Source organism: Oryctolagus cuniculus, chromosome 17 (assembly GCF_964237555.1).
Source record: "Oryctolagus cuniculus chromosome 17, mOryCun1.1, whole genome shotgun sequence".
NCBI lineage: Eukaryota > Metazoa > Chordata > Mammalia > Lagomorpha > Leporidae > Oryctolagus > Oryctolagus cuniculus.
Genome location: NC_091448.1, coordinates 2,328,919 through 2,356,588, shown reverse-complemented (window position 1 = coordinate 2,356,588; position 27,670 = coordinate 2,328,919). Strand labels below are relative to the sequence as shown.

The 27,670-nt window shown below is 66.7% G+C and overlaps 1 protein-coding gene across 1 annotated transcript; it reads left to right on the top strand.

Moving 5' to 3' along the window:
• The first annotated feature begins 24,230 nt into the window (after positions 1-24,230).
• On the top strand, positions 24,231-27,463 carry ENPP7 (ectonucleotide pyrophosphatase/phosphodiesterase 7). The gene is made up of 5 exons (XM_070060892.1): positions 24,231-24,526; positions 25,502-25,647; positions 25,822-26,448; positions 26,745-26,964; positions 27,387-27,463. Exons 1-5 carry the CDS (start codon positions 24,262-24,264, stop codon positions 27,461-27,463), a joined length of 1,335 nt encoding a protein of 444 aa, XP_069916993.1. The 5' UTR covers positions 24,231-24,261.
• The last annotated feature ends 207 nt before the right edge of the window (positions 27,464-27,670 follow it).

Here is a 27,670-nt window from a genome sequence, read left to right as displayed (position 1 = left end):
CGCAGCCGGGCTGCAAGGACCCTGCTCCCCGGCCAGCGGCCAGCCCTCGGCCACGCGGGGGACCGGCAGGTATGCTTTCTCCTTAAAATCCCATTATAGATGCTGAGTCGTCCGCGTCAGCCCTGAATTATGCATTTGTAACCAGGAAACCTATGAAGAGGACTGAACAAACAGCGACGTGTGGTGGAGGCCGTGCCTGCGCCCCACACGGCCTGCAGGGGAAGGGAGAGCTGCCCCGCACTCGGAGCCCCCGGCAGGGTCTGGGGTCTCTAACCCGGGAGCCCTGCAGGGGCAGGGTCTGGGGTCTCTAACCCAGGAGCCCCACAGGGTTGGGGAGCTCGGCTGCTGCTGCAACGGAGCCACAGCGCAGGCAGCTCCCTCCAGGCGGGCGGGCGGCTGGAGGATCCGGACCCCGCCCCGCCACAGTGCAGGCCCCGCCCCTCAACAGTGCAGGCCCCGCCCACCACAGTGCAGGCCACGCCCCGCCACAGTGCAGGCACGCCCCGCCACAGTGCAGGCCACGCCTCACCACAGTGCAGGCCACACCCCTCAACAGTGCAGGCACACCCCTGGACAGTGCAGGCCACGCCCCGCCACAGTGCAGGCCACGCCTCACCACAGTGCAGGCCACACCCCTCGACAGTGCAGGCCACGCCCCTCAGCAGTGCAGGCCCCACCCCGCCACAATGCAGACACGCCCCTCAACAGTGCAGGCACGCCCCTCAGCAGTGCAGACATGCCCTCTGCCGTCCTCCGCCCTCGTGGGTCCCACGGTCACCGTCCCCCTCTCGTCGTCGGCACTGAGGGGCGCAGCAGGCACAACCGTGCACCTCCCCAGGCTTCTCCGGGCAAGGCCCCCACCCAGGTGCACTAACACTGGAGCCAAAGTTCTGGAAGTTTCATCATCTCACACAGCCCGAGAGGGAGGTGAGAGGCGCCCAGCGAGGAGGCCACAGCGCTAACTCACAGCAGGAGGCCAGCTGGGAGGTGGCGTCTGTCTCACGGCTCTGACACGGCACCCGGCAGGCTGCTTCAGAGAGAGAGGCTGGTTCCGGCTCAGGGTCTGGTGTTCCAAGGCCCAGCGGCCTCACCTGCTGCAAGCTCCGTGCTGGCAGAGTCCCGAGGTGGCACAGGACACCCCATGGCAGGACCGGAGACCACGTGTGTGCACGCGTGTGCATGCGTGTGCATGCGTGTGCAGTCGACGCGGGCCCCAGTACCCAAGTTGTTGAAGCACCGTCCTGTTGGATCTTATCCATCTGCCACGCTGCAACCCAATTTTCCTAGCTGGGGGCTGAGCTTTGTATTTGTTATTTTAAAATTTTTTAAAGATAATGCAGGTGCCCAAAAGTACACACGTGGCAAGCCTATGCCCCGTGGAAAGTCCCAGAGGACAACCCGTGCCACGGCCCTGAGGTCAGGAAATGTGACAGCACAGGTCCCCAGGGTCCCCACCCCCACACTCACACTCACACGGCTGCCCCTCCTCCCGCAGAGGATGCCAGGCAAGGCCCCCTGCAGACCCCAGGCTTCGAGCCCCAGCCGAGCCCGAGGCCGGCTTCCCTGGCGCCACACCGCCGTGAGGAGGCTGCAGGTGGAGAAGTGCCGTTCCGTGTCCCAGGATACGGGGCGCAGTTTCCGTGGCCACCGCCACCCTGTGAGGGCTGGGAAAGCGGCGCAGCCCGGATGGGCCCAGGACTCCGTGGTGTGCTGGGCCCGGGTGCCTGGGCGGTGCTGGACGCGCAGTGGTCAGCTCGAGCAGGCTCTGCTGGGCGGCTCCCGCTCACAGCCCCTCCAGGGACGGCCGAGGGCCCCAGTCGGTCTCCGTCCTTGTCAACGCTCCGGGCGGCCTCTCTGTCCACATCAGCCGCTTCCACACAAGTCCATCCTCACCGCGGCCACCTGCTCCCGCAAGGGTCACACACAGCGTGCCCACGAATCTTCTTTAAGATGTATTTATGGGCCGGCGCCACGGCTCACTAGGCTAATCCTCCGCCTGCGGCACCAGCACACCTGGTTCTAGTCCCGGTCGGGGCGCCAGATTCTGTCCCGGTTGCTCCTCTTCCAGGCCAGCTCTCTGCTGTGGCCCGGGAGTGCAGTGGAGGATGGCCCAAGTGCTTGGGCCCTGCACCCCATGGGAGACCAGGAGAAGGCACCTGGCTCCTGGCTTCAGATCGGCACAGCACCAGCTATAGTGGCCATTTGGGGGGTGAACCAACAGAAGGAAGACCTTTCTCTCTGTTTCTCTCTCACTGTCTAACTCTGCCTGTCAAAAAAATGTATTTATGCAGGGACTGGCATTGTGGCACAGTGGGTTGAGCCACTGCGAGTGACACTGGCATCTCATATGGGCACCAGGCTGAGCCCCGACTGCCCCACTTCTGAACCAATTCCCTGTCAATAAGCCTGAGAACACAGTGGGAGATGGCCCGGGTGGGAGACTTGGCGTGAACTCCTGGCTCCTGGCTTCAGCCTGACCCAGCCCTAGTCACTGTGGCCACTTGGGAAGTGAACCAGCGAGTGGAAGACTCTCCAACTTTGTAACTGAGTCTTTGAGACAAAATTTTAAAAAATATTTTTTAAAAGATGCATTTATTTGAAAGGCAGAGCAACGGGAGACAGAGAGAAAGAATGCAAGATCTTCCATCCATTTGTTCACTCTCCACATGACTGGAATAGCTAAGTATGGGCCAGGCCAAAACCAGGAACCAGGAAGTCCCTCCCGGTCTCCCACGTGGGTGGCAAGACTCGTCCAGTGCTCCAGTCTGGAACGCCAGTGCCGGAAGTGGGGGCTCAACCAGCTGCGCCACAGCGCCCGCCCCAGAAAATTCTCACCCCCCCTTGGAGACCGCAGCATGCAGGCAGCATTAGGAACTTCACACAGGTGTGCAGCTGTGCCCTGGAGAGACAGACGGGACCTCGCGTGTGGGAAGAGCCACGGCAGCCGGCGAGAGCCTCCGCCGAGCGGGAGGGAGAACCGGGGAGCAGTCGCCCCGAGGAGCCCGCCCTGCTCTCCCCCTCCTCCCAGGCGAAAGTCCCAGAAGAAACCAGACACAGAACGCACACCTCGTACTCGTGTGCTCGGGTCACCAGCCACGCATAAGGAAACCGGATCCACATTTCACTCCCAAGTTGCCACGGCGCTTCCCGTAAGTAATGGCTGGGTTTTAATTAAACATTGATTAGCCGCTAATCACTCTCATGGTCGGCCTTGGGGAGGACGTGGGGCGGTCAGACTCAGAGCTCGCGACGAGGGCTCGGTGGAGGTTCCGCCGCCTGGTGGGCCCCGGCTGCGGCGCCTGCCGGGAGTCGTGCGTGTGGGCTCAGCGTGCTGGGGCCCCCGGTGACCGACGCCAGGGGGATCAACTCCAAGGCCTTCTCATCACATGCCAGCCTCTAATTGTAGCTGAGGGCCTCTTCCCGCCTGGGGAGGAATCCGCTTCTGTCTCACGATGAAGTCGTCTTGCTCTGAGGCTGCTCCCCCCACCCCTGCCCCATGCCCCAAGACCCCTGTAGAAGGCTCAGTGCCAACAAGGACTTCTGGGCTATGGGCCTAGTGCCCAGGCCACCTGTCCCTCGCCCTTCCCCCCCTGCCCACACCTCCCTAAGCTGGCTCGGCTTCGGTGTTGTCCGAAAGCAGGATGCCCTTGGCGGGGACCCTGCTCTGGGTGCGACGCGGTCAGCCCCCGCCCCCACCACCAAGGCAGGGGGCGGCGCTGTGAGTGGCCCCGGCGCGTTTGCACGGGGAGCTCACGGAGGTGAGAGCGGAATGGTGGGTTATCACCACCGGGCGGGGGGGGGATCTTCGGGGGAGTTCGGGTTCACCCTGCGCACCACAAGATCCCTGTAGCTCTCAGAAGGGAACAAAGGCACAAACGTGAAATCCAGAAAGACAGGCCGGGAGAGACGTCTCTTGTGACAAACAGGGAGGCTGGGTCCTGGCGGACAACGCCTGCCCACCTGGAAAAGCCCCCTTGGTGTCCGTGGGCGGCCCCAACACCGCCAGCAGCACCCCCGCCAGTGCCGGGGAACCGGCCGGACACTCACACACAGCAGCCACGCTACCACTGAGGCGTCCCCTCCATGTCCCCTCCACGTCCCCTCCACATCCCGCTCCACGTCCCCTCCACGTCCCCTCCACGTCCCCTCCACGTCCCCTCCACATCCCCCTCCACATCCCCTCCACATCCCCTCCACGTCCCCTCCACGTCCCCTCCACATCCCCCTCCACGTCCCCTCCACATCCCCTCCACGTCCCCTCCACATCCCCCTCCACATCCCCTCCACGTCCCCTCCACGTCCCCTCCACGTCCCCTCCACGTCCCCTCCACGTCCCCCTCCACGTCCCCTCCACGTCCCCTCCACGTCCCCTCCACGTCCCCTCCACGTCCCCCTCCACGTCCCCTCCACATCCCCTCCACGTCCCCTCCACGTCCCCTCCACATCCCCCTCCACGTCCCCTCCACATCCCCTCCACGTCCCCTCCACGTCCCCTCCACATCCCCTCCACGTCCCCTCCACGTCCCCTCCACATCCCCCTCCACGTCCCCTCCACGTCCCCTCCACGTCCCCTCCACGTCCCCTCCACATCCCCCTCCACGTCCCCTCCACGTCCCCCTCCACATCCCCCTCCACGTCCCCTCCACGTCCCCTCCACGTCCCCCTCCACATCCCCTCCACGTCCCCTCCACGTCCCCTCCACGTCCCCTCCACGTCCCCTCCACATCCCCTCCACGTCCCCTCCACGTCCCCTCCACATCCCCTCCACATCCCCTCCACGTCCCCTCCACGTCCCCTCCACGTCCCCTCCACATCCCCCTCCACTTCCCCTCCACGTCCCCTCCACGTCCCCTCCACGTCCCCTCCACGTCCCCCTCCACATCCCCCTCCACGTCCCCTCCACGTCCCCTCCACGTCCCCTCCACGTCCCCCTCCACATCCCCTCCACGTCCCCTCCACGTCCCCTCCACGTCCCCTCCACTTCCCCTCCACGTCCCCTCCACGTCCCCCTCCACGTCCCCTCCACGTCCCCTCCACATCCCCTCCACATCCCCCTCCACATCCCCTCCACGTCCCCTCCACGTCCCCCTCCACATCCCCTCCACGTCCCCTCCACGTCCCCTCCACATCCCCCTCCACATCCCCTCCACATCCCCTCCACATCCCCTCCACATCCCCCTCCACATCCCCTCCACGTCCCCTCCACGTCCCCCTCCACGTCCCCTCCACGTCCCCTCCACGTCCCCTCCACATCCCCCTCCACATCCCCTCCACGTCCCCTCCACGTCCCCTCCACGTCCCCTCCACGTCCCCTCCACATCCCCCTCCACGTCCCCTCCACGTCCCCTCCACGTCCCCTCCACATCCCCTCCACATCCCCCTCCACATCCCCTCCACGTCCCCTCCACGTCCCCTCCACATCCCCTCCACATCCCCCTCCACGTCCCCTCCACGTCCCCTCCACGTCCCCCTCCACGTCCCCTCCACGTCCCCTCCACGTCCCCTCCACATCCCCTCCACATCCCCCTCCACATCCCCCTCCACATCCCCTCCACGTCCCCTCCACGTCCCCTCCACATCCCCCTCCACATCCCCTCCACATCCCCTCCACATCCCCCTCCACGTCCCCTCCACGTCCCCTCCACATCCCCTCCACGTCCCCTCCACGTCCCCTCCACATCCCCTCCACGTCCCCTCCACATCCCCTCCACGTCCCCTCCACGTCCCCTCCACGTCCCCTCCACATCCCCCTCCACATCCCCTCCACATCCCCCTCCACATCCCCTCCACGTCCCCTCCACATCCCCTCCACATCCCCCTCCACGTCCCCTCCACGTCCCCTCCACATCCCCTCCACATCCCCTCCACGTCCCCTCCACGTCCCCTCCACATCCCCTCCACGTCCCCTCCACATCCCCCTCCACATCCCCCTCCACGTCCCCTCCACGTCCCCTCCACATCCCCTCCACGTCCCCTCCACATCCCCCTCCACATCCCCCTCCACGTCCCCTCCACGTCCCCTCCACATCCCCTCCACGTCCCCTCCACATCCCCTCCACATCCCCTCCACGTCCCCTCCACGTCCCCCTCCACCTCCCCTCCACATCCCCTCCACATCCCCCTCCACATCCCCTCCACATCCCCCTCCACGTCCCCTCCACATCCCCTCCACGTCCCCTCCACATCCCCCTCCACATCCCCCTCCACGTCCCCTCCACGTCCCCTCCACATCCCCTCCACGTGCCCTCCACATCCCCCTCCACATCCCCCTCCACGTCCCCTCCACGTCCCCTCCACATCCCCCTCCACGTCCCCTCCACGTCCCCCTCCACGTCCCCTCCACGTCCCCTCCACGTCCCCCTCCACATCCCCTCCACGTCCCCTCCACGTCCCCTCCACGTCCCCTCCACTTCCCCTCCACGTCCCCTCCACGTCCCCCTCCACGTCCCCTCCACGTCCCCTCCACATCCCCTCCACATCCCCCTCCACATCCCCTCCACGTCCCCTCCACGTCCCCCTCCACATCCCCTCCACGTCCCCTCCACGTCCCCTCCACATCCCCCTCCACATCCCCTCCACATCCCCTCCACATCCCCTCCACATCCCCCTCCACATCCCCTCCACGTCCCCTCCACGTCCCCCTCCACGTCCCCTCCACGTCCCCTCCACGTCCCCTCCACATCCCCCTCCACATCCCCTCCACGTCCCCTCCACGTCCCCTCCACGTCCCCTCCACGTCCCCTCCACATCCCCCTCCACGTCCCCTCCACGTCCCCTCCACGTCCCCTCCACATCCCCTCCACATCCCCCTCCACATCCCCTCCACGTCCCCTCCACGTCCCCTCCACATCCCCTCCACATCCCCCTCCACGTCCCCTCCACGTCCCCTCCACGTCCCCCTCCACGTCCCCTCCACGTCCCCTCCACGTCCCCTCCACATCCCCTCCACATCCCCCTCCACATCCCCCTCCACATCCCCTCCACGTCCCCTCCACGTCCCCTCCACATCCCCCTCCACATCCCCTCCACATCCCCTCCACATCCCCCTCCACGTCCCCTCCACGTCCCCTCCACATCCCCTCCACGTCCCCTCCACGTCCCCTCCACATCCCCTCCACGTCCCCTCCACATCCCCTCCACGTCCCCTCCACGTCCCCTCCACGTCCCCTCCACATCCCCCTCCACATCCCCTCCACATCCCCCTCCACATCCCCTCCACGTCCCCTCCACATCCCCTCCACATCCCCCTCCACGTCCCCTCCACGTCCCCTCCACATCCCCTCCACATCCCCTCCACGTCCCCTCCACGTCCCCTCCACATCCCCTCCACGTCCCCTCCACATCCCCCTCCACATCCCCCTCCACGTCCCCTCCACGTCCCCTCCACATCCCCTCCACGTCCCCTCCACATCCCCCTCCACATCCCCCTCCACGTCCCCTCCACGTCCCCTCCACATCCCCTCCACGTCCCCTCCACATCCCCTCCACATCCCCTCCACGTCCCCTCCACGTCCCCCTCCACCTCCCCTCCACATCCCCTCCACATCCCCCTCCACATCCCCTCCACATCCCCCTCCACGTCCCCTCCACATCCCCTCCACGTCCCCTCCACATCCCCCTCCACATCCCCCTCCACGTCCCCTCCACGTCCCCTCCACATCCCCTCCACGTGCCCTCCACATCCCCCTCCACATCCCCCTCCACGTCCCCTCCACGTCCCCTCCACATCCCCCTCCACGTCCCCTCCACGTCCCCCTCCACGTCCCCTCCACATCCCCTCCACGTCCCCTCCACGTCCCCCTCCACCTCCCCTCCACATCCCCTCCACATCCCCCTCCACATCCCCTCCACATCCCCCTCCACGTCCCCTCCACATCCCCTCCACGTCCCCTCCACATCCCCCTCCACATCCCCCTCCACGTCCCCTCCACGTCCCCTCCACATCCCCTCCACGTGCCCTCCACATCCCCCTCCACATCCCCCTCCACGTCCCCTCCACGTCCCCCTCCACGTCCCCTCCACATCCCCCTCCACGTCCCCTCCACGTCCCCCTCCACGTCCCCTCCACATCCCCTCCACATCCCCCTCCACATCCCCTCCACGTCCCCTCCACATCCCCCTCCACGTCCCCTCCACGTCCCCTCCACATCCCCCTCCACATCCCCTCCACGTCCCCTCCACATCCCCCTCCACGTCCCCTCCACGTCCCCTCCACATCCCCCTCCACATCCCCCTCCACGTCCCCTCCACGTCCCCCTCCACGTCCCCTCCACATCCCCCTCCACGTCCCCTCCACGTCCCCCTCCACGTCCCCTCCACATCCCCTCCACATCCCCCTCCACATCCCCTCCACGTCCCCTCCACATCCCCCTCCACGTCCCCTCCACGTCCCCTCCACGTCCCCCTCCACGTCCCCTCCACATCCCCTCCACATCCCCCTCCACATCCCCTCCACGTCCCCTCCACGTCCCCTCCACGTCCCCTCCACGTCCCCTCCACATCCCCCTCCACATCCCCCTCCACATCCCCTCCACGTCCCCTCCACATCCCCTCCACATCCCCTCCACGTCCCCTCCACATCCCACCCACCTACTCCTCCCTGCCCAGCTGGTCCTCCCCTCCACATCCCCCACCCAGCTACTCCTCCCCACCCAGCTGCTCCTTCCCACCCAGCTAGTCCTCCTCACCCAGCTACTCTTCCCCACCCAGTTGCTTTTCCCTGCTCAGCTGTTCCTTCCTGCCCAGCTGCTCCTCCCTGCCCAGCTGCTCCTCCCCGCCCAGCTGCTCCTTTCTGCCCAGCTACTTCTCCCTGCCCAGCCGTTCCTCCCCGCTCAGCTGCTCCTTCCTGCCCAGCTACTCCTCCCTGCCCAGCTGTTCCTCCCCACTCAGCTGCTCCTCCCTGCTGAGGTTCCCTGATCTCCCTGGCCCTGTCCTTTGGCATCACCTGGCCTCTCCCCAGCCCAGGAGCCCTGCCCAGCAGGTCCCCTCTGTGGGTGGGCGGTGCTCTGGCTGCAGACCCGGGCAGGTGACCACAGCCACCTGTGCAGCAGAGACCCCTCTCTGTGTCCCTCCTCCTCAGGCCCAATGACCTTGGAAGCCACAGCACAGACCGAAGAGCCTGGCACGACCTCCTCCTGGGCCTGAGCGCAAACTCGAACCCCAGCCCTGCCCAGGCCCTGGGGCCAGCACGTCCCTGTGGGGCAGAGACCGGTGGCAGCCATCAGTGCCTTGCAGGCTGCCCAGCACCGTGCTGAGTGCAGCCTCACAGTGCTGACCACAGCAACAGCGACAGCAGCAATGACTGGACGCAGTCCCTGGGGCCGCGTGGATCTCCTGCTGCCCAGCCAAAGGCTAAATGGGTGGACAGCAATGAACTTGACTCCTGTTGCCTCCTGTTATGTATTTGAGAAGCAGAGGTGGCCCAACGCTCTTCGCCTTCGTCAACGCCTGCAGCAGCGAGAAGCCAGGAGCTGAGGTCTCCCTCGGGGGCGGCAGGGACCTCAGTGCTGAGCCACCCCCTGCCCCTCCCAGGGCCCTCGCCAGCAGGAAGCTGGGACAGGGTGCAGAGTGAGGACTGGGCCCTGGGCGCTCTGATATGGAGTGGGGGCCTCTGTGGGATTGACAGTGCTCGGGGGTCTCAGGACCCCCACCTCCCCCCACCCCACCTCCCCTGCTTGGCTAGGCCCTCCTCCCTCCAGCCCCGGCCTCAGCCTGCCCACTGCCTCCAAGGCTTGGCCCTGGCCCTGCACTTGGGCAGCTGGGAAGAGGCGGCTGCAGGGGCCCCCGGGGCAGCCCCGAGGCCAAGGCTCAGGAAGGTGGACGCCCCCACGTGGAGCAGTGGGCACCGAGGCGTTGGCCGCCACACCCAAGCTCCCAGCCCGAGAGCTGGTGCGGTGTGACACCGCCTCGTCCGTGGTGCCCTGCTCGGACTTCAGCTCCTGTCCTTCCAGCGGGCGGCCAGCACGGCGACACCGCTGTATCAGCAGAAGGGAGTCACCCAGCGGCGCCCCGGGGAGAGCCCTGCCCAGGCCAGCCTGTTCTGCCACTGCTGTCCAGGCCCGGGCCCCGCCTCAGGCTTCGGCCCACAAGGCGGCTTCGCAGGTGATGAGCAGGGGCTCTGGGTCATCCCCCCGCGAGCCGGCGCCCACTTCTCCCAGCACTGCTTACCCTAGTGTGTGTTCTTTTATATTTTAAACAATCATTTTTAAAAGATTTATTTGGGGTACCGACTCTGTGGCGTAGTGGGTAAGGCCACTGCCTGCAGTGCTGGCATCCCATATGGGCGCTGGTTCGAGTCCTGGCTGCTCCACTTCTGATCCAGCTCCCTGCTGTGGTCTGGGAAAGCAGTAGAAGATGGCCCAAGTCCTTGGGCCCCTTTACTCATGTGGGAGACCCGGAAGAAGCCCCTGGCTCCTGGCTTCGGATTGGCACAGCTCCAGCTGTTGCAGTCATCTGGGGAGTGAACCAGTGGATGGAAAAACTCTCTCTCTTCTCTCTCTCTCTCTCTCTCTGCCTCTCCTTCTCTCTCTGTATAACTCTGACTTTCAAGTAAATAAATAATCTTTAAAGGTAAATAAAAAATATGTATTTGAAAGGCAGAGGGAGAGAGAGAGACATCTTCCAGCCTCTGACTCACTCCCCAGACGACCACAACGGCCAGGGCTCACCCGGAACAGAGCGAGGGGACTCCGTCAGGTCTCCCAGGCGGTGCGGGGCCCTGGCCCTCGGGCCATCTTCCGCTGCTTTCCCAGGCCACAGCAGGGAGCTGGACGGGAAGGGGATCAACACTGTCACCCATAGGGGATGCCGGCGTCACAGGCGGCAGCTTAACCCGTTATGCCGCAACACTGGAGCCTAGGGATCCCACCCACACCACAAGAAGCTGCAAAGGAAAAGATTCTCCATCCCCCGCAGTAAGAAGGTCTTTAAAAACAAAAAACACAAACCATAAAGGAAATGGTCAAGAAAATCTGAAAACAGTAAAATTTTATTCAAAGCAAATCAGGTGGGGAAACAAGTCACAAACTGGGAACTGTCAGAGGATGGAGATAGGCTGCTTCCAGGGCCGGTAAAAACCAGTGCTTACAGAAGGTGAGACATGGGCCGGCACCGTAGCGTAGCGGGTAAGGCTGCAGCTGTGATGCCGGCATTCCATGTGGGCGCAGGTTCGAGTCCCGGCTGCTCCACTTCCCATCCAGCCCCCGCTAAGGCTTCTGGGAAGCAGCAGAAGATGGCCCAGGTGCTTGGGCCCCTGCACTCGCGTGGGAGACCTGGATGGAGCTCCTGGCTCCTGGCTTCAGCCTGGCTCAGCCCTGACTGTCGCGGCCATCTGGGAGTGAGCCAGTGGATGGAAGACCTCTCTCTCTCTCTCTGTAACTCTACCTCTCAAATAAATGAGTAAAACCTTAAAGCCAGGGGCTTCCTCCCGTCTCCCAGCGCTTGCAGGGTCACTGGGTCCTCCCTCCAGGCCCTGTTGCCCTCACCCCTCCCCCACATCTCCCGGCCTCATGGGGTCGGACCCTCTCGGAGCTGTTGGTGACGCTTCCCCAAGGCCCCCAGGTTGGGGAGCTGGGCCAGGTGCAGCTCTGTGCTCCGCCCCTGCCCCCAGGGGCACCTGTGCTGCCCTGGCCGTCCCCCTACCCCCCACAGGGCCATTGTGTCCCCGCCCCCGGGAGGGGCCTTGAGAGCCATAGCTGCTCATCACCCCTCCCACCTGGCCCACCCCTGCCCCCTACGCACCCAGTCACCCAGGGCCACTGCCTGCCACCTGTCTGCAGGGGAGGGGTCCCAGCTCCCCCCGGCCCCGGCCTCAGACTTCGTGGCCCTCACTGGGCTCTCAGACCAGCCCTGGAAGCCCACACAGCAGCGTGAGACTCCCAAGCCCCCTCCTCACCAGACGCCCAGGAGACGCTCACGGGGACTCTGCCCTCCTGTCCCCTCGGAGGTCACCGGGCGACATCAGGATCTCTACATCCCAAGGCAGAGTGAGCCGTGTCCTGGAGGGGTCGCCACCTCAAGGACAGGGGAGGCCAAGACACGCCATGACCCGACCATCAGCAGGCCAGCGTTCAGCACCACGGACAGCCAGCCAGCCGAACCCTGACACAGCCGATGCAGGGCGCCGAGCGCCCCTCACGGGGGCTGGAGGACTGGGGAGACTTCCTGGAGGAGGCGGGCTCAGGAGGCTGAGATGTGCGCCGGGTGGAAACTGATGCCCAGGCTGGCATGGGCCCAGGGAGCCGGTGCACAGGCGTGAGGCTGGGGGGGGGGGGTACCTGGAGGAGGTTCACATTCCCAGGAAGCTGGAATTGGGCGCAGAGTGCATAGCACCAAACACCCGCCCCTCACCCCACAGCTCTGTGCCGGCCTCTGCCTATACCCAGCTGCCATAGCTCCCTGTTCAGGCCTTCTGTCCCGGGATCGGCTCCTGTGCCAGCACAGGAAGTGGGCGTGGTCCCTGACCTGTGAGCCTTGCCTCCCGTGGCCTCCTCCACCCACCGTTCTGCACAAGCGTGTGGCGAGGGCACCCCCATGTCTCAGGGGAGCAGCAGGCTCACCCACTGTCCAGTCAGGCTGCCCAGTCAGGGGTCTCCCTGCAGCCCCCTCCCACCCGTCAGACTTGAACTGGACTTAGAGGCTGTTTCCGGTGGCCCAGGTGTGCACCTGCGCGGTGGGCTTGGTTGAAGCTTCCCCTCGGGTCCTGTGGGGCATCACCCCTAGAGATGGGCTCACGGCTGCCCGGCAGTCTGCTCCGACTGTGCCCAGCACCGGGCCAGCTGGAGCCGGCAGGTGAGGCCTGTGGGCTGTGGTTCCAGCCCGGAATAGTGGCGGGAAGTCGAGGCACAGGGAAGAGACCCGGCGGAATCAGCTGCGTGGCAAGGCCTGGTGTCTTCAGCCTGGGCTGGCTGGTAGCTCACCCGCATGGCACAGCAGATGGCAGCTCACCAGCAGCCGCAGGGGGAAGGGAGGACAGGGGACGGGGGTCTCTGGGTCCCTGGCCCCACCTTGGGCGGAGGCCACGCCCTGGAGTCCTCACAGCTCCAGCGCCCCAGCGGCTTCCACCTCCGCCCACTGGTGGGGTCTCTGGGCCACGAGACCCTCTACTGCGACTCCTTCAGGGTCACTGTGGCCCCACACGTGCACACACACGTGCACACACATGTACACACACATGCACACGTGTGCGTGCACACACATACATGCACACACGTGCACGAGCACCCAGGCTTCCTAAGGTCCAGGCTCCCAGAGCGCCTCTGCCCTGTTTCCTGGGTCGGCCTTGGTTTGAGCCAGCAAGGGAGACCCGGCCTGGCAGGGTGGGACAGCACCGTGGCGCCTGCGTGGCGGTTCTCTGCCGTCAGACCAGCGCAGAGTGACCCAAAGAGGGCAAGTGTGGTGCCCGGGGCCACCTGGCCGTCCGCCGAGGCCACCGGGTGCAGCTCCCCGGCTCCCGGGGGCACCGGAACCGCGACAGCCAGTGTGAGGCAGGGGCTGGTCAGGGCTCCAGGGAGCAGGCCGGGAAGAAGGAGCCGTGCACCGGCGCAGGGAGGGGGCCGCGGGCGAGGCCGCCGTAGCCGGCAACCCCGGGGAAGTGGATTCTTCTAAGCCAGCACGACTCCCCTCGCTGGCCAGGCCGCCATCGACACGTGCTTGCCTAACTCTAAAGAAGGGAGGAAAAAAAAAAAAAAAACATGTGGCGAGGCCAGCGCTTGCCGTGCGAGCGTCCAAGTGCATGGCGGCCAGCTGTGCAGCGGGCGCGCGGCCAGGGAGTATTCTGGGATTGGACCTCTTCCCTCGCCCTAAATTTAACCAGCTGGGAATCTTTATTTAAGTTGCATCCTATTCAACCTCGTGGAATAAAGACTCGCCTCTTCATGGCAGCGCGTTCTCCTGTGCAGAAGGAGCCGGCACCCTTGGCCGGACCCGGCCTCCTGGCCGCAGCCCAGGCGGGAGTGGGCGGGGGCGCGGGCGGCGCTGACGCGAGGCCACTGGCCCTGGGCTCAGGGGACGGTCTGAGATGATGGCCACGGAGGCTTCCCGAGACAGTGCAGGAAATTAAAAAGCAGCGGCGACGGAGCCAGGCCTGCCAGGAGAATGAATAAGACGTCGCTCGGGTCCGGTTCACGGCAGGGCTGGGCGCGCCGCAGCTGCACCGCCGTCCCCGATGGCCGCCCGCTCCGGTGGGGGCTGGGCGCAAATCCCGCCCGTCTCCCCTGGCCACGCGCGGTGCCTCAGTTTCCCCAGCTGCCCGTCGGCACGGCCTTCAGGATAAGGGAGGGCCTGGGTGTGTGTGGTGCCCCCCGCGGGAGGAGTGTGTGCCCTCTGCTGTCCCTTGCTGTCTCATCACGGAGAGTGGAGGCGTGAACGGGGAAGAACCGTCAACTTGGGGTTCGGTTCTGTGGCCCGGGTGCCAGGCGGGTTCCATGCGGGGGGACGGGCACTGGTGCCGCTCTCCTCAGGGTGCTGGGTCTGAGTCTCAGTCCCCCTCCCCCGCTTCGGGGCCGGCTTCGCACCCTGCGAGGCAGCTTGGGTCCCTGCCGCCCCCATGGGAGACCCACATCGCGGTCTGGGCTCTTGGTGTGGACCTGACCCAGCCCAAGGGTTGTGAGCGTTTGGGGAGTGAGCCAGCAGTTGGAAGGCCTCTCCACCTCGCTGGGGGCTGAGACAGAGGTGGGGGTGGACCCCAAAGCGGGGCGTCGTCAGGGTCGGCGCGGCGGCAGGGACGAGCCGGGAGTCGTGCAGGGGCGGTGGGGGCCCCAGCGTGGGGGCAGCTCGCATTCTAAGACGTCCGATGGTGGGGAACCCCGGGGGGGTGGGCAGAGCAGAAGGTGGGGCCCAGATCCCAGGCTCTGCCGCTGCCCTGCCCCCTGCTTCTGTTGTTGGGGCTGGAAAGGGGAGCCAGCGCGAGCCCCGGGAGCCAGCCCCGCTTCCCCCGCCGTCCTGGACCTGCCCCCCCGTAGGGAGCCACTCTGACCACCTCCCGCTTGGCCCCGGCCCCCTGCGCTTTCTGGGGCGGCCACTGTGTAAGCACAGGTGTGCCCGGGGCTCCAGTTTGTTGGAGTCTCATGAACTCATCCTCGCCTTCGTTCTGTGTCTGTAACCTCGCCATGGCCAGGCCTGACCCGGCCTTGCAGGGAGGGGACAGGGCGGGTCCTGCAGCCCCGTGCACCCCCCCCCAACCCAGCTGTGCAGACCTGGGGGGTGTTGGGGAACGCCCGGCCACCGAGAACCAGAGTGGAGGAGACACCCCGGGAGACTGCGACTGCCAGGCCCTTCCGCGCCCACCCCCAGCCCCCAGCCGGCCTGGTGCCTCCACCCCTACTCGCTGTTGTCCTGGGTGCGCAGGCAGGGGAGGGGCTCCAGCTGCCCGTCCAGGCTCCCGGCCTCTGGACCTATGAGGAGGGTTCCGGTCTAGCCTGGGGCCGTGGCTCTCCGTCTTCCTGCCGAGCGAGGAGCCTCGGGGGTGCCGGCCCTCTGCCCCCCCCGAGCCCTCGCCAGTGGCTCCAGGGGCACCCGCCTGCCCGCGACCCCAGAACAAAGGCAGACGCTGATCCACGGCCTCGCGGGCACCATCGAAGCAGCCTATGAACACCGTTGCTTCCCGCAGGTCCCGGGAACTAAGCCCGAGTGAAGGGACCCAGGATGGACAGGGGAGGGCCCAGCGGGACCCCGGGGTGGGGGCAGCAAGCCGACACCCCTCCCAGCGGACCGCCGGGAGCACCAGACACTCCAGGCTCCTGGGCAGAGACTGCCGGACAGCGGCGCCCCCTGGAGGCAGGGGAGCCAGGAGCGCCAGGGCTCACTCAGAGGCCCCAGGAGGGCTGGACAGAGGCGGGAGGGCTGCCGCGGGGCGTGCCTGAGTGTGTGCACCCGGTGCACACGTGTGCGTGTGTCTGTGCACGCGTGTGTGGTCCTCAGCCTCGGGATGGTGATGACGGTGACGAGAGCCAGGTGCGGGAGCTGGGGGCCCACCTTGCTCCTCTGGTCCCAGCAGTGGAGGGGACGGTGTCCACCGGGACTTGCACAGCTCGCCGAGCAAGGGGCCGGCCGCATCCCCACTGGGCTCCGGCAGAGGCGCCAGGGACGTGGGCAGGCTGGGGGAGCTCAGAGCTGCAGGCCGCGGGTGCAGGGCCTCTCCCTGGGTCTCTCTGGGTCCCCCAGGTCCCAGGCAGCACCCAGGAGCCACCCCTGGCCTGGGAGCTGCACAGACCTGGGTCAGGAGCCAGCCCTGGTGCAGGGGCCGTGTGGGACCCTGGACCACTCCGGTCCCCACTGTGAAATGGAGGCGCGGGTTACCACCACGCGTGGTCACACCCACAGCAGTGTCCCCAAACTGTCCCCAGGGGGTGGATGCCACAGACTGCTCTGGACCCGAGGGGCCCTGGGCCCCTTCCATGAGAATGCAAAGCCCCCACCCTGGGCTTCCAGACTCACCAGGGTTTCTCTGGGTGGGAGAGCCGGGCCAGGGGAGGCTCCAGGAGCCCAGGGCCTGAGGCAGAGCTGAGCAAGGGCCCCAGGTAACACCCACAGGACCAGGGATGCCCTGGGAGTCCCTGAGGGAACCCAGAAGCTCTGGGCCAAAGCTGGGGCAGCCACGAGGAGCAGAGGCGGGCGGTAGGGGAGGAAGGCGGGGCCTCAGGGACCGGCTTGGAGGGAGGGCCCAGAGCCCCTGAGAGGGGACGGCAAGGTGGCCAGCCTTGGGGTCCCACACAGCCCCCGGCTGCAGGAGCGAGCCTGGGAGTCGGACAAGGTCTAAGAACGCGCACACCCCAGCAGGACCTGGAGGTAGAGGGGGGCGTGGACAGGTGCCTGGGGGTGGGGGGACCCCAGCCCACAGGCTGTCAGCCACGCCATGGCCGGAAGGTGGCCGCCCACCCCAGCTCCTGGCTGTGCCTGGAGAGGCCTCGGCGCACAGCCCCCCACTGAGACACAGCCCCGACCACCCCAGGCCTCTCACTGGGCCGGGCCGGCCGCTGCCCACCCTGCTCACATTACGACCCTCACAATTCATCCCCTGCCGGTCTCAGAGCCAGGCTGATGTTCCCTCTGTCCAGGGCCTCTTTGTGCCCCCTCCCCGGGGGGGGGGGGGTGCTCAGCACAGGCACCCCAGGCCCCGAGGGGCCCCTCCAGTGTGGGCAGCACAGACCATGGGGCCCCAGATGCACACCAGCAGGGGACGCCCAGCCCTGAGAGTGCCCGGCGGGCACTCACTCAGCTCAGATGAGCTGAGCCTCATCTCAGCTCAGCCCGAGCGGATGAGAGAAGTCCCACAGGGGCCGGGGCAGATGGGCAGGCTCCGGACCCCCGCCCGGCCGCCATCTGTCCCGACAGTCGGTCCGTCTGGCTGGGCAGCCCCCCCTCCCAGCCCACCATCTGCCAGCTCCGCCAGGCCCCGGGGAGGGGACAGAGCAGGACCGGAGCCCAGGCCTGGCCACCTCCAACCGGCGCCACCTGGCACCTGCAGGAGAGAGGCCATGGGCAGGGGATGGCCAGGGGGACAGCTCCAGGTGGGCAGAGGCAGGAGCACCGGCAGAAGCCACGGGGGTACGAGAGCTGGCGCCCCTCCTCCTCCTCGTCTGCCCAGGTGGCCGGGGTGTCCCCGCTGGAGATACCCGGACCAGGCTTGGACCCCTGCTCCTGGAGGCAGCGCCTCCCCCTCTTGGGACCCCCGTGCCTGAGAAGAAAGAGGAGCAGAGCCGCTGGGGTCCCCATGGATTCCAGGCCCCTAGGAGGAGGGTGTACGGACAGGAGCACCCTAGCTCTACCTCCCAGTCCAGCTGCCTAACCCAGGCCCTGACACCGGCCAACCCAGCTCCGCGGCCGGGCACTCAGACGCCAGGGACAGGAGCAGATCCTGGGGCCCCGGGCCCGAGGGCCACATTGGCACAGGCACCCCAAGAGGGTGGGGTCAGCAGAGACCTGCGTGGAAGAGGGGATCCCCCCCCTCAACGCCTCTGCTGGGACCCCCAAGGCCGTGCCTCCTCTCTGACCCCCCCCCCGCAGGTGATGGGGAATGTCAGGGTTGTGAATTCCAGGTGGTGGCGACAGGTGCGGGTCCCTCCCTGTGGGAGACAGAGAGAGCCCCCTCCTTACCCCTCCAGCTTGGCCTGAGCCCCCAGCACTGCCCAGGTGCAAAGCTGCGGGATTTACGGCTGGACAGCGCCACCTGGTGGACGTGTGAGAGCCTGCCAACGCCGGGAGCTCCTGGGCCGGGGCTCCTCCGGGTGGGATTTCTTCCCTTCTAGCAGGGGCTCTGGGCACCCCCAGGAGCTGCCTAGGCATGGCCAGTTTCCACAGGGCCCAGCCCAGCCCCTCAAAGGAGCTGCTTCTCTGCAGGCGCCGTCGCTGCCGCCCAGGTCTGTGACACGGGAGGCACCTCTGGCCAAAGCCGAGACAAATACCCAAAACAGCAGCAGCGGCTGCCGCTGGCTGAAGTGCCCAAAGGGCGCAAAACCTGGAAGCAGATTTAAAGGGGCAGAAAAGACAAAACCCAGCTTTGCTGGAAACCCAAAGAGACCCACCAGGGCCCCCCTCCACTTGGGACAGCACAGAGGAAGTGCGGAGGATTCCCCTCCTGAGCCGCGTCGGGGAAACCCACATGGCCTGGCGGGGCCGGAAATGTCACCACCTCACAGCGGCCAGCCGAGGGACCGCCACTTCTGCACGGGTCCTGGGCGGACAAGGCCAGTGGAAGGAGGTGGCCTGGGCTGTGGCCGCTGGACCTGCCTCGTGGGTGTCCCCCATGGCTCCCACAGCCCTGCCCACACGGGGCCCTGGCCAAGAGACCATTGATGCTCGCGGAATCAGCTCCTGCCCCTCTGTTTTGGGGACGCGGGTGCCCAGGGGCCCGTGGGCTCTCCTCTGGGGGTCTGCGCACCTGAGTGGGGCCCCTGCCTGGTCCAGGACGCTGGGCGCCACCTGTCTCGGGCTTTTTCCCTCTCTTCACCACTGCGCTGGGTCTGAGTACAGCAGAGACGCTCGGCGGGGGTCCGGCACCCCCCACGCCCCTCTGTGGGGGGCAGAACCCTGCCCCCGGATGTCCACGCCCTCACCCCCAGAGCCTGTGGCTATGGCACCTCCCACGGCAGAGGGGAGGTGGCCCTCGTGTTCCAGGTGGACCCCGTATAGCCCAAGCATCTTTGTAAGGGGGGGCAGGGTCAGAGGTCACAGCCTTGCCGATGGCCACAACAGCCTCCAGAATTTGGAAAAGACGAGGAAGCCGCCCGTCCCCCTGAGCCCCCCAGGGCCGCCCCGCCCACACCTGGATTCCATCCCTGGGAGCCCCCTGGGGCCAGCCCTGCCCACACCTGGATTCCATCCCCGGGAGCCCCCTGGGGCCTTGGCCTCTGCTCCCAATGTGCGTGATTTTCAGCCACTAGATGGGCAGTCTGAGCTCGAGAGAGGTCACCCTGGCCTCGTGGGCCCTGGCTCCAGCCCCATGCGCGACAGGTGCACGGGGAGGCCTCTGGGCAGGGCTGCCCTCACCCCCAGGACCCTCGAGGACCCCGCCAGACACCCTCACCCAGTCCTATTCTGGGCTGTGGCCCTGCCCCCTGCCCGCCCCGCCCCCAGTGGGCCAGCAGTGGGAGAGGCCGCCGCCCAAGGCCCTGAAACCACCAGGACACGGAGAAGCAGGCTGCTGCCCGGTGCTGAGCGGCCCCTGAGCCCCAGGGGACTTGATGACTTGGCGCCATCTTATCTGTGCCCATCTCAGGTTAGGCGCGGCCGGCAAAAACAGCGGCTCCACCCGGCAGAGCACTGTCTCCTCCCGCCAGAGGCCCCAGGTCCCCGCAGCCGAGCCCAGAGACAGCACCCGTTCCAGGCACAGCCGCGGCACCCCTCTGACGCCCGCCCCGCGGTCTCCACGGTGCCGTGGGCCCTGAGCTGGCCTAGTCCCTCCGCATGTCGGCCCTATGCAGAGCGGGAAGCAGGCACGCGTCTGCCTTCCTGTCCACGCAGGTGCACATAAACGCCAGTGGGAGGGGGCGGCTCCAGAGACAAAGAAGCTGAGCCAGGAGCCCCCCAAGTCGTCCACGCATGGGAGCCACGCCCAGCACGACAGCACAAGGCCGCAATGTTCCCGCTGGGTTGCGACCCCCACACCGGCCCCCATAGCTCCGGGCGACCTGCAGTGCAGCTCAGCTCAGCCCCAGGAGGGTGGGATAGAGCCGAGGGTGGCCGTGGGACCCGTGAAGGGGGCTTCCTTCCAGGGACGGCCCACAGAGCCAGCCCCTCCCAGGCGATGTGTCCCCAGCTGGGGATGAGCGAGGAGCCGCCTGGCCCGCACAAACTGCCATTTCCTTATCAGCCCGGCGTGGCCAAAGGTAGCCCCTTATCTGGTGCACCGCTGTCCCCTTCTCCGTACCAGGCCACGACAGACACCAGGCTGTAAGGGAAGATCCCATGAGGGCAGGACGCCTGTGCGTCTCCCTGTGGGGCCACGCGGTTCCAGAAGGACCCACCCCGCCCACCAGGGGCTGATGGAGGGGACAGGAGACCCAGACGCCGCCCGCAGCCCAGGCCCCTGGACGGGTGCAGCCGCTCTCCCCAGCCGCCCAACAGGGGCAGCCACGGAGGCAGCCACGGGGACAGCCACAGAGGAAGCCTGTTCGTCCACATCCCCAGGACAAGCCCTTCCGGAGAGTTCCAGGCCAGCGGGCCAGGTGCCCGGGAGTCCACACGGGAGGCAGAGTTCAGCAAAGACAACAGCGAGAGGTGCGGCCCCGAGGCACCAGCTGACGAGTGACCAAGCAGCTCCTGGGATCTGGGGGGTGGGGGGCCGGCGGCGGCTCCCCCTACAGAGAGGGTCCCGCCCAGCCCGCCAAGTGCCCTCAGAGAGGGAGGGAGGGAGGCGAGCACTCCTGAGGCCCCTTGCTGCCCCCAGAGCCCCATCCGGTGAACTTGGGGCCTGTGCGTCCCCTGTGGCCAAGGGGCAGAGTCAGGAGTACACACCCAGGTTGGGGTGGGGGCTGCTGCCTGCTTCCCATCTGCGTGCCCAGGTGCGTGCCGGGGTCACACCTGCGTGCCCAGGTGCGTGCCGGGGTGACGTCCACTCCAGCTCCCGCCTCAGAGCCCTGGGGAGCACCAGGTGATGGCTCAGGTGTCCGGGTCCCTGCCACCGTGTGGGAGGTCCTGACCCAGTTCCCAGCTCCGGGCTGCAGTCTGGTTCAGCCCTGGCCACTGCTGCCATCTGGGGAGTGAACCAGCGGCTGGTTCTCTGCCAGCACCACCCCCCCACTCACTTTCAAATAAATAAGTAAAATTTCAATTAAACAAAAAATAAACTTGACACGGACCATCTCCCAGTTCCTCTGCCTTCGTTCTCCGAGATACCGTTTCCCACCACTCAGCTACTGAAAGGGAACTTAAAAGCTAACCCAGCCTGAGGAAGGCGGCACCCACTGCGAGGGCAGCCGTGGCTGCTCCCCTCCTCGGGGACAGGGGACTGGGCTCAGACAGCCGCGGCCCCCGTGGGCTAAGAGGTGGGGCTCAGCCTGACTCCCACAAGGAATGGAACTTGGCGCCACGGAGGAGGGGACTCGGGACAGAGAGCTACCAAGAGGAGGCAGCCAGGTGGGGGGCTCCTGCCGGAGGAGCGGGGGCGAGAGAGCCGACAGGTGCAGAGGGGAGCACGCGGGAGCTTTGCTAAACTGAGCCGGTGGGATGCTTGCCGTCGTGGGCGATGCCGGCCCAGCGCGGGGCTTGAGGGTCCTGGGGAGCACACTGGAGCTGGGTCAGCCCCCGTCCCCCACAGCGACCCCCGGCTGTAACACCAAGTAACTGCTAGGACCTCCATAGTAACCAGAGAGAGAGAGAGAGAGAGAGAGAAGGAGGGAGAGAGAGAGAGGGAGAGAGAGGGAGGAAGGGAGAGAGGCAGGTACCCACATCAGCACTGTTTTATTTCTTTTTTTTTTTTTTTTTTTTTGGCAGAGAGAGTTAGACAGTGAGAGAGACAGAGAGAAAGGTTCCTTCCGTTGGTTCACCCCCCCAGTGACCGTTACAGCCAGTGCTGCGCCGATCCGACTTCAGGAGCCAGGTGCCTCCTCCTGGTCTCCATGGGGTGCAGGGCCCAAGCACTTGGGCCATCCTCCACTGCACTCCCGGGCCACAGCAGAGAGCTGGCCTGGAAGAGGAGCAACCGGGACTAGAACTCGGGGTGCCGGCGCCACAGGCAGAGGATTAGCCTAGTGAGCCGCAGCACTGGCCCCCAGCACTGTTTTATTTCAAGACTTATTTATTTTGAACCTCAGCGTTACACAGAGAGAGGAGAGACATCGAGGTCTTCCATCCGCTGGTTCACTCCCCAAATGGCCGCAACAGCCTGGGCTGGGCCAGGCTGAAGTCAGGAGCCGGGAGCTTCACCCGAGTCTCCCAGGTGGGTGCAGGGGCCCAAGCACTCGGGCGTCTTCCACTGCTTTCCCAGGCGCATTAGCAGGGAGCCGGATCAGAAGTGGAGCAGCCGGGACTAGAACCGGCGCCCACGTGGGATGCTGGCCGTGCAGGCGGAGGGACACAGCCAGGGAACCGCCCGCCTGCAGACCTGGCCCCAGAGACAGAAGCCCAATCAGGAACTGGATCAAGACAGACGTGTCTCCTCCCTGGGAGTGGCTGCAGCTGAGCCGTCCAGGACGCCCTCAGGGTCCAGCTGCTTCTGCCCACACCTGCGGAGCCCAGGAGCGCCAGGCATCAGATGGAGGAAGACTCTGGAGAAGAGGCATCAAACTAGCTCCAGGAAGAGGCACTGGGCTGTCACGGACATGCAGCTTTTGTCCCATTGGCCACATACGGTCACATGGCCATGGCTCACTGCATGGGATGCTGGGAGATGTAGTCTTTCTCCTTGGCAGCCATGTTGCCATGGAAGAAGATAAGACCCCGCATCAAACCCAGGCCCCTCTCCCACCATGACCCACAGGCCCCAGCTGACCCCTGCACATCTCCCAGCCCCAAGCCTGACCCCTCCCCTCCGCCTCATCACCTCCCTGTGTGACCCCCGGCCTGCAGCCTTCCTGCCCTGGCTTCTGGCCCGGGCCTCCAGCCTCAGTCCATCAGATTCTCCGAGACCCCCACCCTGATGAGCATGAAGCCCCCACCTCCTCTCCCTCGGCCTGCAGCTCCCATGAGCACTGGCTTCCCGTGGCATCCCTGGGTCCCCAGGGAGGGGGCCGGGCCGTGTGCGTGCTGGGCCCTTCCTGGCCGGCCGGCCTTCAGGGCAGGTGACGGGCACAGAGGGAGGGCTCGGGACGCTGGCCAAGCAGGACTGGTGGGATTCACGAAGCTGAGGCCGAGCAGGATGTGGCAGGCCTGTGGCTCGGGACGTCCACGGGGCCACGCAGGTCTCTCCCCGCGTCCCCAGACAGCGCAGTGGCACCTGCCCTCGGCAAAGCCTGCGGAAGCCACCCCACGCCCCGCGGCCACCATGCACGTCCTGCTCGGACACGGGCAGTGTTGGCTCCACCCACGTCCACCCGCCCTCCTGTAGGCCACACTCCACCTGCAAGAGGAGCCTTAAAAAAAAAAAAAAACACTGAATCAGCTGCTGCCGTTGAGCCCGCCCCCCGCTGCCCGGCTCCCCCACCACCGCCCTGCCCCCGGTCTTGCTTATTCGTCCTGTAGCGCCTGTGTCCCCAACCAGGGGGCAGAAGTCAGCCGCCTGTTTCCTTTGTTTCTAGGTCTTTGAACCTAGAACCCTGCCCGGGACAGAACCTGCTTAATAGGTACGGGGGGGGGGGGGGGGGTGGCGGTAAGAGAGAGACGGGGTGGGGGTGGGGCTGGGCGAGCTGTGCGCTGCCCTCCTCCCTCCTGCCACAGCATGTCCACCAGGGAGAACGCCCGCCCCCGAGAAGGAGGGGGGCTACAGGGCTCCCTGCCTCCCAGGTGCCCCTCCCACAGCAGGGAGGCCAGCAGGGGTGCAGGCCGGCTCCCTCAGGGACAAGGCCAGCCGACCCCAGAGGCCCTCACCCAGGCAGGCCCGAGGACCCCAGCTGCAGGCTGGAGACGGGGCCCCCTGTGTCCCACCGGTCTCGGGTCTGAGTGAGAGGCATGGACGGACCATGCAGCTCCGAGGCCTGGGGAGGGGCCCAGCTGCCGTCCTGAGCTCTGAGCTCCTGCCCCAGCTCCAGCCCATGAGGGCCGGGGCCGAGGGTGGCGCAGCCCCAGGGCGGCCTGGCCACCTCCCGAGACTGCCAGGCCGACCCTGGGACTTTGGTCACCTCCTGGGCAGGAGCCAGCCCACGCACCTGTCTGTCTGAAGAGCCCGGCATGCGACGCCCGGCCGTACTGGTCGCTGTGGTTCTGGCCGCCCTCCTGGCCCCTGGCTCCGGGGCGCCTGTCCACAGGCGGGGCCTCCCTCCTGGCCCCCGGAACAAGCTGCTCCTCGTGTCCTTCGACGGCTTCCGCTGGGACTATGACCAGGACGTGGACACCCCCCACCTGGACGCCATGGCGCGGGAGGGCGTGAAGGCACGGTACATGACTCCGGCCTTCATCACCCTCACCAGCCCCTGCCACTTCACCCTGGTCACCGGTGAGTGCTGGCCTCGGTATGGGACGCCCCCTGGGAGACGGGTCGCGGACATGGCTGTGGGGGCCCTCACTGCAGGTGCACCTGGGTCCAAAACGGCCAGTGGGCTCCCTAAACAGTGCTCCCAGCAGCCGCCAGGGCTCCAGGGCAGGGAGTGTGGTGGGAGGTGGGGAGCAAAGACCCCCAGGCCTGTCCCTGCCCCCAGCTCTGCCCCCACCCCGTCCCCCTCAGGCCAGTGCTGTGGCTCAGGGGGTGAAGCCGCCTCCTACAGTGCCAACATCCCATATAGGGGCCAGTTTGAGTCCCGGCTGCTCCACTTCTGATCCAGCTCTCTGCTATGGCCTGGGAAAGCAACGGAGGATGGTCCAAGTGCTCGGGCCTTGCGCCCACACGGGAGACCTGGACGGAGCTCCTGACTGTGGATTGGCCCAGTCCTGGCCATTGAGGCCATTTGGGGAGTGATCCAGAGGACAGAAGATCTCTCTCTCTGTCTCTACTCTGTCTTTCAAATAAATCAAGAAAGAAAGAAAGAGAGAGAGAGAGACAGAGGGAGGGGAGGGGAGGGGAGGGGAGGGGAGGGGAGGGGAGGGGAGGGGAGGGGAGGGGAGGGGAGGGGAGGGGAGGGAAAGAAAAAAAGCAAAGCAAAGCAAAAGCAAAAGTCAGCTCTCCAATACCCCATGCATCACCGCTGGGTCGACCCAAACCCCAGCCTGGGATTCCTCGGGGGCTGGGCTGGGGTCACATGGGCGCTGCCTCCCGGGACCCAGCTGGGGCTCTCCCACCTTTGGCTGCAGCTGAGGTCCCCGGGTGCACGTCTGTGTCATGGGCATGGGGCTGCAGGACTCAAAGTCCACGCGCAGGGGCGGGCTCCCACTGGGTGGGAGCAGTCCAGACCCCCCCCCGGCCCCTGCACCCCTGCTTGCCGCCCACCATCGCCACCGGAGCCCGGTGCATCCCCCCTCCGCGCTTCTCCCACAGGCAAATACGTGGAGAACCACGGCGTGGTGCACAACATGTTCTACAACACCAGTAGCAAGGTGAAGCTGCCCTACCACGCCACGCTGGGCGTCCAGAGGTGGTGGGACAACGGCAGCCTGCCCATCTGGATCACGGCCCAGAGGCAGGTAACGCCCCCGCCCAGGGGCCCCCAGGGGAGCAGCCGCAGGACGGGGAGGGCGTCAGCCCAGAGGCAGGTAACGCCCCCACCCAGGGGCCCCCAGGGGAGCAGCCGCAGGACGGGGAGGGCAGGAGGGCGTCGGTCCCCCAGGCTGCAGCGCTGCCCCGCCCCCTGCCCACAGGGCTTGCGGACCGGCTCCTTCTTCTACCCCGGCGGGAACGTCACCTACCAAGGGATGGCCCCGACGCTGAGCCGCAAGGAAGGTGTGCTGCATGACTACGGGAACGAGAGCGAGTGGAGGGCAAACGTGGACACCGTGATGGCCTGGCTCACCCGGGAGGACCTGCACCTGGTCACGCTGTACTTCGGGGAGCCGGACTCCACGGGCCACAGGTACGGCCCCGAGTCCCCGCAGAGGAAGCAGATGGTGGCGCAAGTGGACAGGACCGTGGGCTACCTCCGGGACAGCATCGAGCGCCACAACCTCTCGGCCAGCCTGAACCTCATCATCACGTCCGACCACGGCATGAGGACCGTGCAGAAGGCGGCCAGCGACCTGGTGGAGCTCCACAAGATCCCAGACTTCACCTTCCAGGACGTCGAGTTCGAGCTCCTGGACTACGGCCCCAACGGGATGCTGCTGCCCAAGGAGGGCCGGCTGGAGCAGGTGCTGGCCGCCCTGCAGCACGCCCACCCCCGGCTGCACGTGTACAGGAAGGAGGACTTCCCCAGGGCCTTCCGCTACGCCGGCCACCCCAGGATCACGCCCCTGCTCATGTACAGCGACCCCGGCTACGTCATCCACGGGGTGAGGCCCCTGCCCCAGCTGGTCCCCAGGTTGAGGGGTGCCGGCCACCCCAGGGACGCAGCCACGCCTGTGCGACAGCGGCCCGTGTGCAGAGGCGCCGTGGGCACGGGCACGTGTGCAGGGCGACTGCTGAGTGTGTGTGCATGTGCACGTGTGTGTGCAAGGGCTGCTAGCGCCACCGTCCTCGCGGCGCGTTCACGCAGCCTGTGCCTCCACGTGCCACGCAAGCGTCGGTGGAGTGGGAGGGGTGGGGGTGCCCGCGGCGGGGACCCAGGAGCCCCGCCTTTGCCCGGCAGAGATACAGCGTCCAGTTCAACAACGGGGAGCACGGCTTCGACAACGAGGACATGGACATGAAGACCATCTTCCGCGCCGTGGGCCCCAGCTTCAGGGCGGGGCTGGAGGCCGAGCCCTTCGAGAGCGTGCATGTGTATGAGCTCATGTGCCAGCTGCTGGACATCGAGCCCGAGGCCAACGACGGGCACCCGGGCGTGCTGCGGCCCCTGCTCCGCTCCGGTGAGCCGTCCTGGCCGACGCCCTGCTGGGCGCCTGTGCCTGCGCCTGCCCGCCCCAGCCCCGCCTTCCCCGCCCCAGCCCCGCCTTCCCCTCAGCTGGTGTGGGAGGGGTCAGCTGCCTCGCTCTCGCAGTGCCCAGGGTTCGAGGGGGAAGCAGTGGTTTGCCCATGGCCGGCTCTGTGCGGCCCCCTCCTGGCCCTGCAGTGCGGCCACCTGCCACGGGGTTCCTGTCTGGAGCCTTCCATGCACACCCGTGCACACACACGTGCACACCCCCCTCACTCCCAGCCTGACCCGCCTCCCGGCAGAGGTCACCTGGACGCTGACACGGGCAGGGGCCTGGCTGGAGAGGGGCAGGCCGCAGGAGCAGGGTGGGGTCAGCAGGGGCCCACCTCCCTCACTGGCTCTCCCCACTTTCCACAGGGTCCACTCCGAGCAGCTGGCCGCCCCCGGTGATGGGAATGCTGGGGGTCGCGCTTCTGCTGGCCAAGGCCGTGTGACGCCCGCTGGGCTCCAGGTTAGAGGTCCCGGTGGAGGATGGGGGAGGGGCGCCTTGCTCAATGACCCCCACCTCCAGCCCCTCTGCGGTCGGCTTAGGGGCGTTCCCTAAGAGCCAGGGCAGTGCCAGCCTGCCCAGGGGCCCGGCTCCCGTGATCCTCTGTCCCTTGGAGTCACAGTCCTCCCGCCGGAGCAAAACACATGTCACT